The sequence below is a fragment of the Sebastes umbrosus genome, chromosome 9 (assembly GCF_015220745.1).
Source record: "Sebastes umbrosus isolate fSebUmb1 chromosome 9, fSebUmb1.pri, whole genome shotgun sequence".
Lineage (NCBI taxonomy): Eukaryota > Metazoa > Chordata > Actinopteri > Perciformes > Sebastidae > Sebastes > Sebastes umbrosus.
Window position 1 is genome coordinate 30,098,145 of NC_051277.1, and position 13,295 is coordinate 30,111,439.

Genomic DNA, 13,295 nt, shown 5'->3' on the forward strand with positions numbered 1-13,295 from the left:
AATGTAAAAAGAAAAGAATTCTCTCTCTCTCTCTCTCTTCTCTCTCTCTGTGTGTGTGTATGTGTGTGTGTGTGTGTTTGTGTGTGTGTGTGTGTGTGTGTGTGTGTGTGTGCGTGCGTGTGTGTGTGTGTGCTTGTGCTCGAGACAGCTCCAGCCAGTCAGACGCCAGCAGACGAGCGCGAGCTCCCTTCGCTTTTTGTAACCACTTCACTATCTGCTCCTCTAACGGCTCGCAGAGCGCTGCACGCGACACACCGAGAGGACCGGACCGGACCGGACCGGACCATACCTACCGGACCAGACCTACCGGTGTCAGCTCAGGAGACACAGCCAGCGGACTAATGAACTCTGATTAATATGTTGGAGAAGCAGTAAGTTACTGTCCCGCGGATCCGGATCACTGGTCTTGAAGTGGCAGTTTGATTACCGGAGCTTTCTACCAGAAGGGACTCATTGGGATGTATATCTGTCTTGGAGCAGCATGTAGGGGACATTCTCATCCTGGACACCTTGAACCCTGACCAGCTGCTGGGACACTTTTTTTTTTTTTAAAGTCTGGTGGAGTTTAGAAAGTCACTAATAGAAGGATCCTCTACTTATTCTGTGTTTTAAACTCTGTTGGCACTCAATGACAGCCCACCAGAAGTCTTTATTTGTTCTATTCTGTAACTAATCCAATAAGACTCTTCATAATAAGACAATAAGTCTTGTGTAAAAACAGCTTGTGGTCATTTGGATTATGTGATCTTGAGCTCATGAAGAGTTGCCATCCTTATTCATGTGCTGTTCACATTATTCTGTCCAGCAGCTGAAGCTCCACTGTGTCTCAGTGTGTGTGTTTGTGTGTGTGTATCAGTGTGGGTTATTCACAGTGCTGCTATGCAGACTGACTGGAGCCACGCTCAGACAGCTCCACTGTAACCCCAGTTCTGAGGCACACAGGCCTGGACGGCTCACACAAGAAAAGAAGCCTTCACAGAACGAGGGGAAAGCTACTACCCTGCAAAGTCTCCCTGGATCCAGAGGGAACGACTTGTGCTTGAACAGCAGATGTTACACAGCTTTGTGTACTAATGTGGATTATTCAGGATGCTGCTATGCAGACAGAGTGGAGCCACAGAAAGTCTGCTGGTGAAGTTAGAGTAACACACACGGCTGTGCAGCTTCTGTCAGTGCAGTTGGACAGCTTGTGTTACACTGTTGGCAGCTGAAGGTTCGTCAGGAAGGTAGTTTTGTGTGTGTATTATTGAACAAAACTCATTAAGTATGTGTACATTATGAATTGGGAACTTTCACATAGACTGGGACCAAAAGTTGTGTCTGAAACACAGAAGTCCCCTTTGACTTTTTGATAGTAAAGAAACCAGCAGGTGACAGATTTGAAAGATGACACAGTGAGTGAAACTTGAAACATTTAATTTTTTGAAGGCTTCGCATTCGATGCACGTAGTTCAGCTTCACTTGCACTTTGCATAGTTGAAATTAGATTTGTAGTTCACTTCACCAGCTTGTTGGTTACACTAATTGTCCGAAAATGAAGAACCCTCATTCACTGAGTGACACCTGGAATACACCCATCAACAAAGACCCGGTAATTATCACGGTGCCCAGCACTAACAAGAAGTTCAAGAGGAAGTCTCGGGAGCCTAAAAGGCTTTTCAGCGAACCTGATTCTGAGAGGATGTCGAACGTGGACTCGGTAGATGACACCCAGACAGAGGCATGTGATGTCAGCAGGTTGGCTCCGCTGCATAGACAACTGATGATGTCACAGGAGGGGATGGCCAGCAGCACTACGGGGATTCTATCAGGACTACCAGAAGGCAACGTGGCCCCGGCTCAGAGCGGCGCCATAGACATGAGAATCGGCATCAACGTGCCCTCCATCACGTCCAGACTGTCCCAGTTACCTACCTCTCCGTTCTCAAACTCTGAAATCTCCCACTGGCCCACGGCCATCTCCCAGCCTCTGTCCAACAGACTCAAACTGGGCCACCGCTCCTCTTTCCCTCTGTCGACATCGACCAGCCACAGCAGCCACAGCCATTCGCCCAGCCACCAGACCTTCTCCCTGGAGCCCCCTCTGTCGGGTCAGACCGCAGCGCTCTCCATCCAGAGAGCCCCCCAGTGTCACGAGCTCCTGGAGCCTGAGGACCAGTCACCAGAGGTGAATGTGTGGAGTGTCATGAAAAAAATAAAACTTTGTTCTTAGAAATATTTCCTTGGAGAAATATCAATGTATAGAAATTAAAGCTGAAATTATTCATTTATTTTTTATTAGAAATGAATCAGCAACAATTTTGATAATCAATTAATGGTTTAATTTGTTAAGTCTCTAGACCTTGACTTGTTTTAGTTTCTCCACTTCTGGGACTATGCTCACTATTCTCTCACATTTTATAGACTTAAGTGGATTCATTGATTAATTGAAAAATAACCAATTGATTAATCAGTAATGAAAATAACCGTTAGTTAGAAGTTTGTTATTGCTGTGCAGCTGTGATTAGGTGCATTGTACCTCTTTTCAAGATCATTTACCTAATGTGTTGTGCTTATCAGGGTTGAATTAGTTTGTTTCCTACAATTTTCAGTGGTGTGGAATTTAGTGGAATATTTTTGTGCTTGTAATCTGGTCTTGTTCTCTTAAAGGTAGGGTCGGTGATCTTGAGAAACTAGCAAGAGTACATGAAATTTAAAAAATGATACAACCGAAAAACCAAGCCCAGTGTTGCCAACTCTTTTCCAATGAATGTCCAAAAGTTCCAAAAGTCCCTAAATCTAGAGAGAAAGTTGTCAAGTCTGCAACACTGACAGTTCATCTGTTCAGGCCTCCCCCCAAAATTATCATAATGAACATAAACGAATGACTACAGCTTACAGCTGTCAGGCTAGCAGCTTGTAGAAGACTCAAGTTATGCACAATGAGTGCACAGGTACTGTAGACAGGCAGGCAGTTAGGTAGGTAGACGGGTACGTGGACCCGAATGAAACATTTGGACGTGCTGACTACAGTCTTGCAACAGCCACAGATACAGGATTTTTTTCCTTCTTTTTTTGTCAGAGCATTTGATTTATTGATTGCTGTTGGGATGTTATGAGAATTTCAACAAATATAACAAAACATGTATTTGAACAGCACTACCAGCCCTACCTTTAAATATTAATTTAAGATAAAAAGGAGCATCTCTATTGGTTTAAAATCTGCAGAGGTGTAGTAATTCTGCGGGTGCAGATTTTGTGTGGGACTGCTCATCAGCGATTACTAATCAATACTTTTGTGACATTCATTGATACCAGATGAATATCTTTTGAAGCTCAACATGTCAGTTACTGTGGTAGGGACCTGCCCATCCTCATGTATGGTGACCATCAGTACAGGCTCAAGAATAAATGGGCTTTCATATGCTGATTTTCTCATTCTGGTGGCCTATTAAAAACATCTAGCAATCAGTATGACTGAAAACCTATAGACTCGTGTAGAATCCCGTGTCTAGAATCCTGGCTCCAGTGAACTGGAATCATCTGACATTGTGATTGAACAGTCCTTATCCTGCTTCAAGCAGCCTTGTTTTTTCTGGTTTCCATTATGAACTCACTGCAAAACATCTGGCTTAACTCTTCTACTGAGTCCAAAAATCGTATTCTCAGTCCAGTGGGGGAACACATTTCAAACAAAAATGTCAAAACAAAACAATATATTGATCAAAAATAAATTTGAATCAATGTTTATTCATCATTTGCTGTACTCCAGTCCACATGGTCCAAAGGTTGATTATGGTGAGGTGTTAATCAAGGTTTGGTTCAAATGATGAACTGCTGCCTTCCAGATCTGAAGATAGGGTTTTCCCATGGGCCTGGATCGGTCTGCTTTAACCGCGGTGTGCCAAGCCAAGCCAGCAGGGGATAGCCCTGATGCCCTGCTGCTCTCCTCCTGCGTAGCAACCATGGCCAACCTGTGGCATTCTCCTCCCTGTCTGTATAGCTAGGTGACTGTTACAGTCACTAGAAAGACATCTAATTCATGATCTAGTCTTATTTGACTATTTACTGGCTATTTACAGCTCACTGAACCATTGCTGTTCACATTAAAAACTATCCACTGATTTTTAATGATGAGCTTCATTAGTGTTGCTATTCTTGAATAAAACAGGTATAATCAACCAGATATGGACATATTCGGTGCTATTTGGTTGCAGGGAGCTGAAAAGAGCTGCAGGTGACAGGCTGTTAATGTGGTTTGTGACTAGCACACGTCATCAAGGTAAAGAACTTGACCTTGCTGTGTGGTGCGGTGGAAAAACACTTGCTGTTCACAGCATGGCTCGCCACAATTAACCACCCGCAGTGAAAAAACTCTATGAGTATGACTTGTGGGTGAAAATCTCTGTTTCAGAGGACAAGTTCAGTAATAATAATGTCCTTCTGCTCTCAGGATTCTCCCAGGAAACGGATGAGTGATGGCGGACCTGGGCGTCACCCAGAGGTCAAAGCCATCCAGCAGACCAGGAGGCTTCTAGCCAACGCCAGAGAGAGGACCCGCGTCCACACCATCAGTGCTGCGTTTGAGGCCCTGAGGAAGCAGGTCAGACTCACAGTCCACACTGAAAAACACACACAAACAACCCACGTGCATACTGTACATATAAACATTGCGCAGAATCACACACAAGGTGCTTTTGGCTTTTGGTAACAATAAATGTGTTGACGGTGGCCTTGATGCGTAGATGCTGACGATGTAATACAGGAAATAAAATTTCATATTAAATATCATTGTGTCTTGTTTAACAGAAACTGACACCACAAACCCCACTTCAAAACACCCGAACTGTATTAACAGTGTTTTTAATCAGCGTGATGAAGAACCTTTATTTGTTTGATTTGTATTTTTTTTTTTGTAAATGAAAGCGATTTTCGTAAGTAACATCATCCCTGTGGAAATCAAGTTATGGGACAACTGTAAAACAGCAAATAAAACCGAGCGAGTCAAAATCGATCTAATCTCCCAGTAATGATGCACACTGTGCTCGGTGCACCTGCCTGGATGCTGTGAGCGGAAAGGAAGATCGGAAGAGATAACGTCAATATGAGTGATGTGGGAAACCTGCACTTCTGGTCAATCTGCACTTTGATGAATAATGGAACAAACTCAAGCCTCAGTTATCCTTACTTGAATATGTGTTTATTACAACATAAATCTGATGTCAGAGAAGATCTTGGTACCGCATGTATGCATGGACACAGACATGCCAAAAACTTAAAGTAGCATTACTTACTATACAGTATGTTCCACGTCATACAGAATCACGTATAATCACACCACCAGGGAGGAGGCACAACAATGTGTTCAACCCTTGGTCCAGACTGTTTACCATGGGAGTCGGGAACATCATCATTTTATCTTAACCTCCAGACACCCAGAGCCTCCTCACATAAAGCATGCCAAGTTTAGAGGCTAAGCCAATACTTTAATCCACTGAGGTGCTGCACCACTGATAACTGGCCTAATCGACACACTCATTACCGTGTCTGATGCATGGCTGACCAATTAGAATCCGAGACAAACAATCCCAGTTGAACATTCGGTTAATTTATTTTTCCCGTTGACTTCTTAGTGTCCATTAAACTGGAACGTGTTTCCAATATTAAACACAAAATCAGTAACATCCAGAACTACGTGTAACTACTGCAGCAACAAGCTGTGTGTGTGTGATCAAAAACTGGGTGGAACACTTGACTAGAAAAAGATTGGTTCCTATTTATAGAACCAAGTGCTACAGGACTAAAGCATTACGGATGTTTAGATGAGTGCTTGTAACTATAATTATACAGTGCTATAAGCAGATTATATAACACATAAGTATGTGTATAATGCATTATAGACATGGACATTTATTTCTTGTCGGTTGGACTATTGAACTTCCTCCTCACTGGTCTATCTAAAAAGACTGTGGGCACACTACAGCTAAACTAAAATGCCACTGCTAGAATCCTAACAAGAAAGAACAAATTTGATCACATCACACCTGTTCTCAGATCTCTGCATTAGCTGGTTAGTTTCAGAATTTATTACAAAATGTTGCTCCTTGTCTATAAAGCCCTGAACAGCCTCTCTCCACAGTACCTCTCTGACATACTTAGTCAATATGAGACTATAAGAACTCTTAACAGGAGGTCTTTCGGCTCAGGCCTTGCAGTTGTTCCAAAGGGTTGAATCAAAAGTGCTGCAATCAAACAGGTTGCCAGTCAAACATATCAAAATAACTATATGCCCATCTCCCTCCAGGTGCCGTGTTACTCCTACGGGCAGAAACTATCCAAGCTGGCGATATTACGTATAGCCTGCAACTACATACTGTCTCTGGCTCAGTTGGCTGAGCTGGACTACAGTCCGGACCACAACACTTTGAGCTTCTCTCAGTGTGTGGAGCAGTGCACCAGGACCCTGCAGGCCGAGGGTAGGAGCAAGAAGAGGAAGGTGAGGCTGCACTCATTCTCTATTATACCTCCACCCTACGCTCAGTAAGACGTTTCTCCATCTTCTGACCCTGTCCTGTTTTAATTTGTTGTTATTATAAACTTAACACATTCTCAACAGTTTGCCTGTTGTCTTGATAAATTCCATATAATGTATAATATTGGCAGCACCAGTTCCATCAGTACAGAGTCATGTCATACTGACCACTCTGCTGAGAGCACTTTCTCTTTTTTAACACAAATACTGTTTTTACTCATTAATTAGTTCCAATCATTTTTACTCTGCCATCCTTTTGTTTGCTGTATCACCTGCCAGACACTTCCTTTGTGCAGTACAAGTAGAAGTACGTGCATAAAGCAGTAACAGTCAGCATTCTATCACAGGCAGAGCAGATGGTCACACTGAGCCAGACAGACTCTAAACAACCACCCACATTAGCTTTTCTGATAAACTCTTCTTCTCATGCCAAGTTCACACTACACCACTTTAGCCCTGATTTTACACTCAACAACAGTTTTTGGAGCTCCCCGACGACCCCAGATCAGACCTGGAGACCTCATTGGGGATTCCTCCCGGTGAAAGATCTTGTAGTGTGTCAGTCATGTAATATGAATACCACATGACTTCAAGGCTTCCGATTAAGACATCACGTTGTGTAGTGTGAACATTACAGTGATCCAATGACTTTGAAAGTCATGTAGTGTGACCATGGCTTTATATCAAATGTTCTTAACCGATAACCGACCCTCGTTAACCGATTATTAACCGTTAACCGACAAGATTTGTGCCTCGCATGCAGCGGTGCGCCAGCTGCAGTGTATGAGCACAACAGACAACTGAGTCCGCAGTTCACTGTCCGGGAACGTTAACTTAGCAGACCGTGAGTGTGAGGTTGTTGGTGGCCTTATAGCTGTGAATGAAGGTGTAGCAGTGTGTGTACAGTTTATTTTGTCGGTGAATAAATGCTACAAAACTACAACTCCTCCACTCCGCTCATGCGAGCCAGACACCGGAGTCTCCGGCTCGCTCCGCCTCTTAAGGTGGGCTGTTAAGGTGGACCAGCTTTTCTCCTTAAAGTGACGAGCCGCTCAGCTTTTTAATTAATTATTAACATTTCTTTTAACCGTTTTAACCGTGTGGTAATTTGTAAATAATAGTAATAATCCACCATTAAAACTCCGTACTATATTCACTCATGGAGCTCTCCAAGTCACTGCATGTTCTACAACACTGTCCGGCACATATTTCAAAATAAAAGCCTCGTGTTGACAAATGAAGGATTTCTGTCCACGTTTCACGCGGGCAGTGTGGCTGCTGTGTTTTTCTGAATTTCCCATGAAGACCTTTTTTCTTTGATAGTATAAAATTATTAACAATACAATTGTAAAAAACACGTCCACATCATTTTTTTTTACTACAAAAAGGGGATGAGTAAATGTGATTTCACACACATTCAATACCCTTGTGGCTATAAAATAAATACATATATATCAAATTGAGTATGCTTGGATGGAAAGGTTTTCATTCATGAAACACAGTCATAGTATACAGCTTTCTCCTCCAGCTTCACACTAATGCACTCATGTTGCTCTTTCAGATGTTAACTAGCGGAGGGCTTTTTCCCTGCTTGCTGCCTGGCTGTTTCTCTCTGTGTGCATGCCTGCGTGTGTGTGTGTGTGTGTGTGTGTGTGTGTGTGTGTGTGTGTGTGTGTGTGTGTGTGTGCGTGTATGTGCTATGTGCGTGCATGTATGTGTTCTCAAAGTTCCAGACACCAGATGTTTAGAGTGGAGGGGAAGTGGAGCTGGCGCCATGAAGGGCAGAGGGCAGCGAGAAGGCACGCGAACTGAAACCACACAAACGCGTGCACACACACACACACACACTTGGCACATTCCCCAGCAGTCTCTCCAACACATTCCCCCACTCTGCCTCTCCAGGCCATCTGCTCCAACATACTTTGAAACAAGGAGGGGAAAAAACACAGTCATCATCAGCCTGTCAGACATCAGCAGCTGGTGGAAAGACAGAGAGAGAGAGAGAAGAGAGAGAGAAGGGGGGGGGGGGGGGGGGGGGGGGGGGGCCTCTATGTGTGTGTGTGTGTTTCATGGGGAGGGGGGGATACTTTTTTTATTTTCCTCAGAGCCACTGAGTCTGTGTGCACAGTTAGCAGGAAAAAAATATTTTTTTTGTTTTTACTCCATTGTGATTTTTTATTTTTGCACCACCATACTGTAGGTCTGATACACAAGTATCAGAACTGGAACTTGACATGGACAACAAACAAACTTAATTAAAGAGGAACTTCACACTTTATTATTTCCTGAGCTGCACACGTAGTCTCATAGATTGTTGTTGGCACGTGATGTTAATACATTCCAACAATAACTGCTTCTTTTCTGCTCAAAATGAGCTTGTATGTGTCTGCTTGGGCCGGCCAATTACTGTGATATATTCACAGCTTAACAAGATATTAAGGACTTACAAGCAGTAATGTTAACTGTGATTAAAACAGCATGGCTGCAGCCACGTAGTGACACTACTCCACAGACACACACACACACGCACACAGTGGAGAGCCTCTCATATAACCCCTTTCACACCAATGACCAGGGTTGAACCAGGGTTATCTGACACCTTACACCTCTGGAGGATTACAGAGAGAGGTGATGATAGTGACATCAACAATGTGTGCAAAAACATAAAATGTCACAGAATGATGCATATTTTTGGGATACAGTGTAAATATAGTACACACAGCATTTTTAGCTTTATAAAATGTTAACTATGTTGTATGTATGGAGCTGTAATGTATGCAAAAACATAAACACAACATACAGATTTACAATATCTATTCATCAACATGAACCTTTTTTCCCTCTGTCTATCTACAGCACCCATTTATCATATATTAGACTTTATATTATACATTGTGCCATCTAATATGATAATATAGGCAACATTTACTGAAGGATTAGACATTTCTGAAGACTGAATTGTATATTTCACTCACTCCACCGTCCCAGCAAAGATTTGCTTCATATAGTCAGTGTTTATTGTCCAGTCCAGTTTGTCGTCCAGCTGGAGCCCCGAGGTACTTGTAGGTACCCAATTACTCTGCTGACCATACCACATACAACCAAAATAGTAGATTAGTGGATTAATTACTTGGCACTTTGCTGTTAAATAAGACTAAGTAGCTAAATAAAATGCATGCTGAGCTGTTGTGGCAGAATGTGGGAAGACAATGAGCATTGTATTGAAAAGATGGTAGTCTTGGCCAGGTAACTGAGGGAAAACAGACATCCCCCCAAATAGACAGACATTAGCCAGGACCACTCGGCAAGGACTGAGAACAGCGTACGCATGAATGCACGCTGTACGTTTGACAATTAATCATAAGCAGACTACTTTACACAATTTTACTGGTTGACATAATGTGCCATTTCCTACACAGTTTAATACACATACCTGTTCTCCTCAACTTACTGTTGTACTGCTTGATTCGCCGTTTGGATGCGCTGTCAATTTTGGAAGATATGCTTTTATCATTTCGATTTCACTGCAAATATGTATACTGCAACTGATATACCTCTTTTATTTGTTTCATATACAAATTGAAGCCAAACTCAATACTCGAGGCGACATGTCCTTAAGTTCGCTGATGATTCGGTGATCGTGTCTCTCCTCAGTAATGACGACCCTGATCGTGGCTGATTGTAGTGTCAGAATTCACTGACTGGTGTAGGACGTACCCCAAGTGAAGGAGTTCAAGTACCTCGGGGTCTTGTTCGCGAGTGAGGGGACTATGGAACGTGAGATTGGTCGGAGAATCGGAGCAGCGGGGGCGGTATTGCATTCGCTTTACCGCACCGTTGTGACGAAAAGAGAGCTGAACTGGAAGGCAAAGCTCTCGATCTACCGGTCAATCTTCGTTCCTACTCTCACCTATAGTCATGAGGGTTGGGTCATGACCGAAAGAACGAGATTGCGGGTACAAGCGGCCGAAATGGGTTTCCTCAGAAGGGTGGCTGGCGTCTCCCTTAGAGATATGGTGAGAAGCTCAGTCATCCGTGAGGGACTCGGAGTAGAGCCGCTGCTCCATTGCGTCGAAAGGAGCCAGTTGAGATGGTTCGGGCATCTAGTACGGATGCCCCGTGGGCGCCTCCCTTGGGAGGTGTTCCAGGCACGACCAGCTGGGAGGCGACCACGGGGAAGACCCAGGACTAGGTGGAGAGATTATATCTCCACACTGGCCTGGGAACGCCTCGGGGTCCCCCAGTCAGAGCTGGTTAATGTGGCCCGGGAAAGGGAAGTGTGGGGTCCCCTGCTGGAGCTGTTGCCCCGCGACCCGATCCCAGATAAGCGGTTGAAGATGGATGGATGGATGGTGTAGGACGTCCTTTTTAAATATACATGTGTCCAAAACAAAAGAGATGATAGTAGATTTCAAGAAGAATCCTACGGTCTTCTCTCCTGTAAGGATTAATGATCAGGCTGTTGAGGTGGTGCAGCAGTACAAATACCTTGGCACGGTACTGGATGACAGGCTAACCTTGGAGACTCAGGTGGATGCAGCTTGACGACAAAAAAAGCTCATCAGCGGATGTATTTTTACCGTAAACTTTGTAGTTTTAAGGTGGACAACCCTTTTATGAAAATGTTTTACTCTTGTTTTATCAAATCTGTCTCGACCTTTCTCTTTTATCAGCTGGTATGGGTTGCTCACCCCCAAAAACAGGAACAGGTTGCAGGACATAGTCAAAGTATGCAGCAAAATTGCAGGCACCACCCTGAATGACTTGACTCCTTTGTTCCAAAGCAGGACCTTGAAGAAGGTCAAAATGTAAATGAATGACTGTTTTTTGTTTACATTTTAATTTTAATTTATCATTGTTGTAGGTCTATGGTACGACGGAGTATTAGGGCCACATTGAGGAAAAAAAATAAATCGGAGATATCGGGAATAAAGTCATAATATTACTTTTTTTTCTCCTTAAGTTATGACTTTATTCTCTTAATATTACAACTTTTTTTCTTGTAAAGTTATGACTTTATTCTCATAATATTACGACCTTTTTTTCTCGTTAAGTTATAAAGTCATAACTTAACGAGAAAAAAAGGTCGTAATATTCTGTAAATCTCAAATGTTTTTTCCCTCAATGTGGCCCTAATACAGTACATTTGCACTTTGGCCCTCACTGTATTAGACTTATATGCTATATACTTAGACTATAAACTGTGTTACCTTCATCACAATGCTCAAATGTTTTGCATTTCCAGACCGATTTATTTATGTATTTATTTTTGCCTAAGATGGCTCTTTTGATAGTAAAGGTTGCTGACCCCTGCCCTAGGGGGTAATAAAGTTTTCCTTGACCTTGACCTTAATATTGTGGATGCTGTATGAAGTTATATATATATATACAGTATATATATATACGTATATATATACTGTATATATATATACAGTATACAGTATATAGACGTTCAAATCAGGAGCTGTAGGAACTGAGTTCAAAGCAGCCAATCTCACAACTGTCAGCTGAGATTGTTTTGATGGACTCGTTCCTCTTTGTGTTTCAGGAGTGAAGCTGGGTCCGACACATGAACCTCTGATGAAGCTACGAGGATGCAGTATACTGGGAGGACAAATGACGAGATGAGGATCAGAGAAAAGATGAAGATGAAGTGGATAATTGGAAGCGTGAACTAGATGAATTATACTTTTTTTTTTTGTCATGAGTTGCTCTCACCACTCATTAGTATCTAGCATCAATACTTACCTGAGGTGGAATTGTGAAAGTTTAAGGCCCACGACCAACAACAACAGCAACAACAACGAAAAAAGACAGAGATGCAAAGTGACGTAGGGACTTTAAAGGATCAGCCCGCGGAATCCATCAGCAATAACCTCCACTCAACTATGAGCTACACACATGTATTGGAGAAACTACTGGCTTGTTAAGTAGGGGAGAGCCGGTACGAAAGTAACACGGCAGCCCATACAAGTCTGATAGGCCAAACTACGTACAGCACGCACCAGGAATGTGAAGAATCATGTGTTTTTGGATCACTCAAGCGGTCATCTTTTTGTGTTTATTTTTTCATGAGTCATAGTCATGATCATTTGACAGATTAATTTAGTACTTAAACACATCCTGAAGTTTGACATGACAGAGTTCTTCAGTACAGCTGCAAGTCAGGTTTAACTGTCAGGGGTCATTGTCAGGACAAAATAACAGATGTTTCTTTTGTCCACACCTTCGTTACTGTAGAGTCTAACAACAGAATGAAATGTGTTAATATCAATTATTACACGGCTGTGTTGAATACTCGATTCTGATTGATCATTCATGGCGTTCTGCGGTCTGTAATTTCTGTATAACAGACCGTTGCTATGTATAGCAGACCGTTGCTTTGTATAACAGACCGTTGCTATGTATAACAGACTGTTGCTATGGGCGCAGTTCAGATGTCGGACTCTGGCGGACCGTTTTTGTGTCAAAATATTGATTTCTTAAGTAAGAAGTCGTGTAATAAGCGGGATAATGTACAACTAATGGGTTATTGTTGCTTAAGAATCTCCTTCTGAGGGGATTCTTTCACAACAATGACCGGCTCGCTGTACATTATCCCTTACTGAAGTTGTCTGAATCTGAATCACTGTTACATTTTCTTTAACAGTTGTAAAACGTTCGATGAAATTAAAAATTGAAATTGAAAATTAACTTTTATAATTTTTTTTTATTAAGATTAAAGGACATAATATGTTTGCAATCACATATTAACAAGGACATTGTCAGACATGTTTAATAAAAA

At 42.5% G+C, this 13,295-nt stretch overlaps 1 protein-coding gene across 1 annotated transcript; it reads left to right on the top strand.

The window, feature by feature from the left end:
* The first annotated feature begins 180 nt into the window (after positions 1–180).
* On the top strand, positions 181–12,464 carry atoh8 (atonal bHLH transcription factor 8). The gene is made up of 4 exons (XM_037780653.1): positions 181–2,167; positions 4,433–4,582; positions 6,284–6,475; positions 12,060–12,464. The coding sequence occupies exons 1-4, from the start codon at positions 1,535–1,537 to the stop codon at positions 12,063–12,065; spliced, it is 981 nt and encodes a 326-aa protein (XP_037636581.1). The 5' UTR covers positions 181–1,534; the 3' UTR covers positions 12,066–12,464.
* Positions 12,465–13,295: the final 831 nt, after the last annotated feature.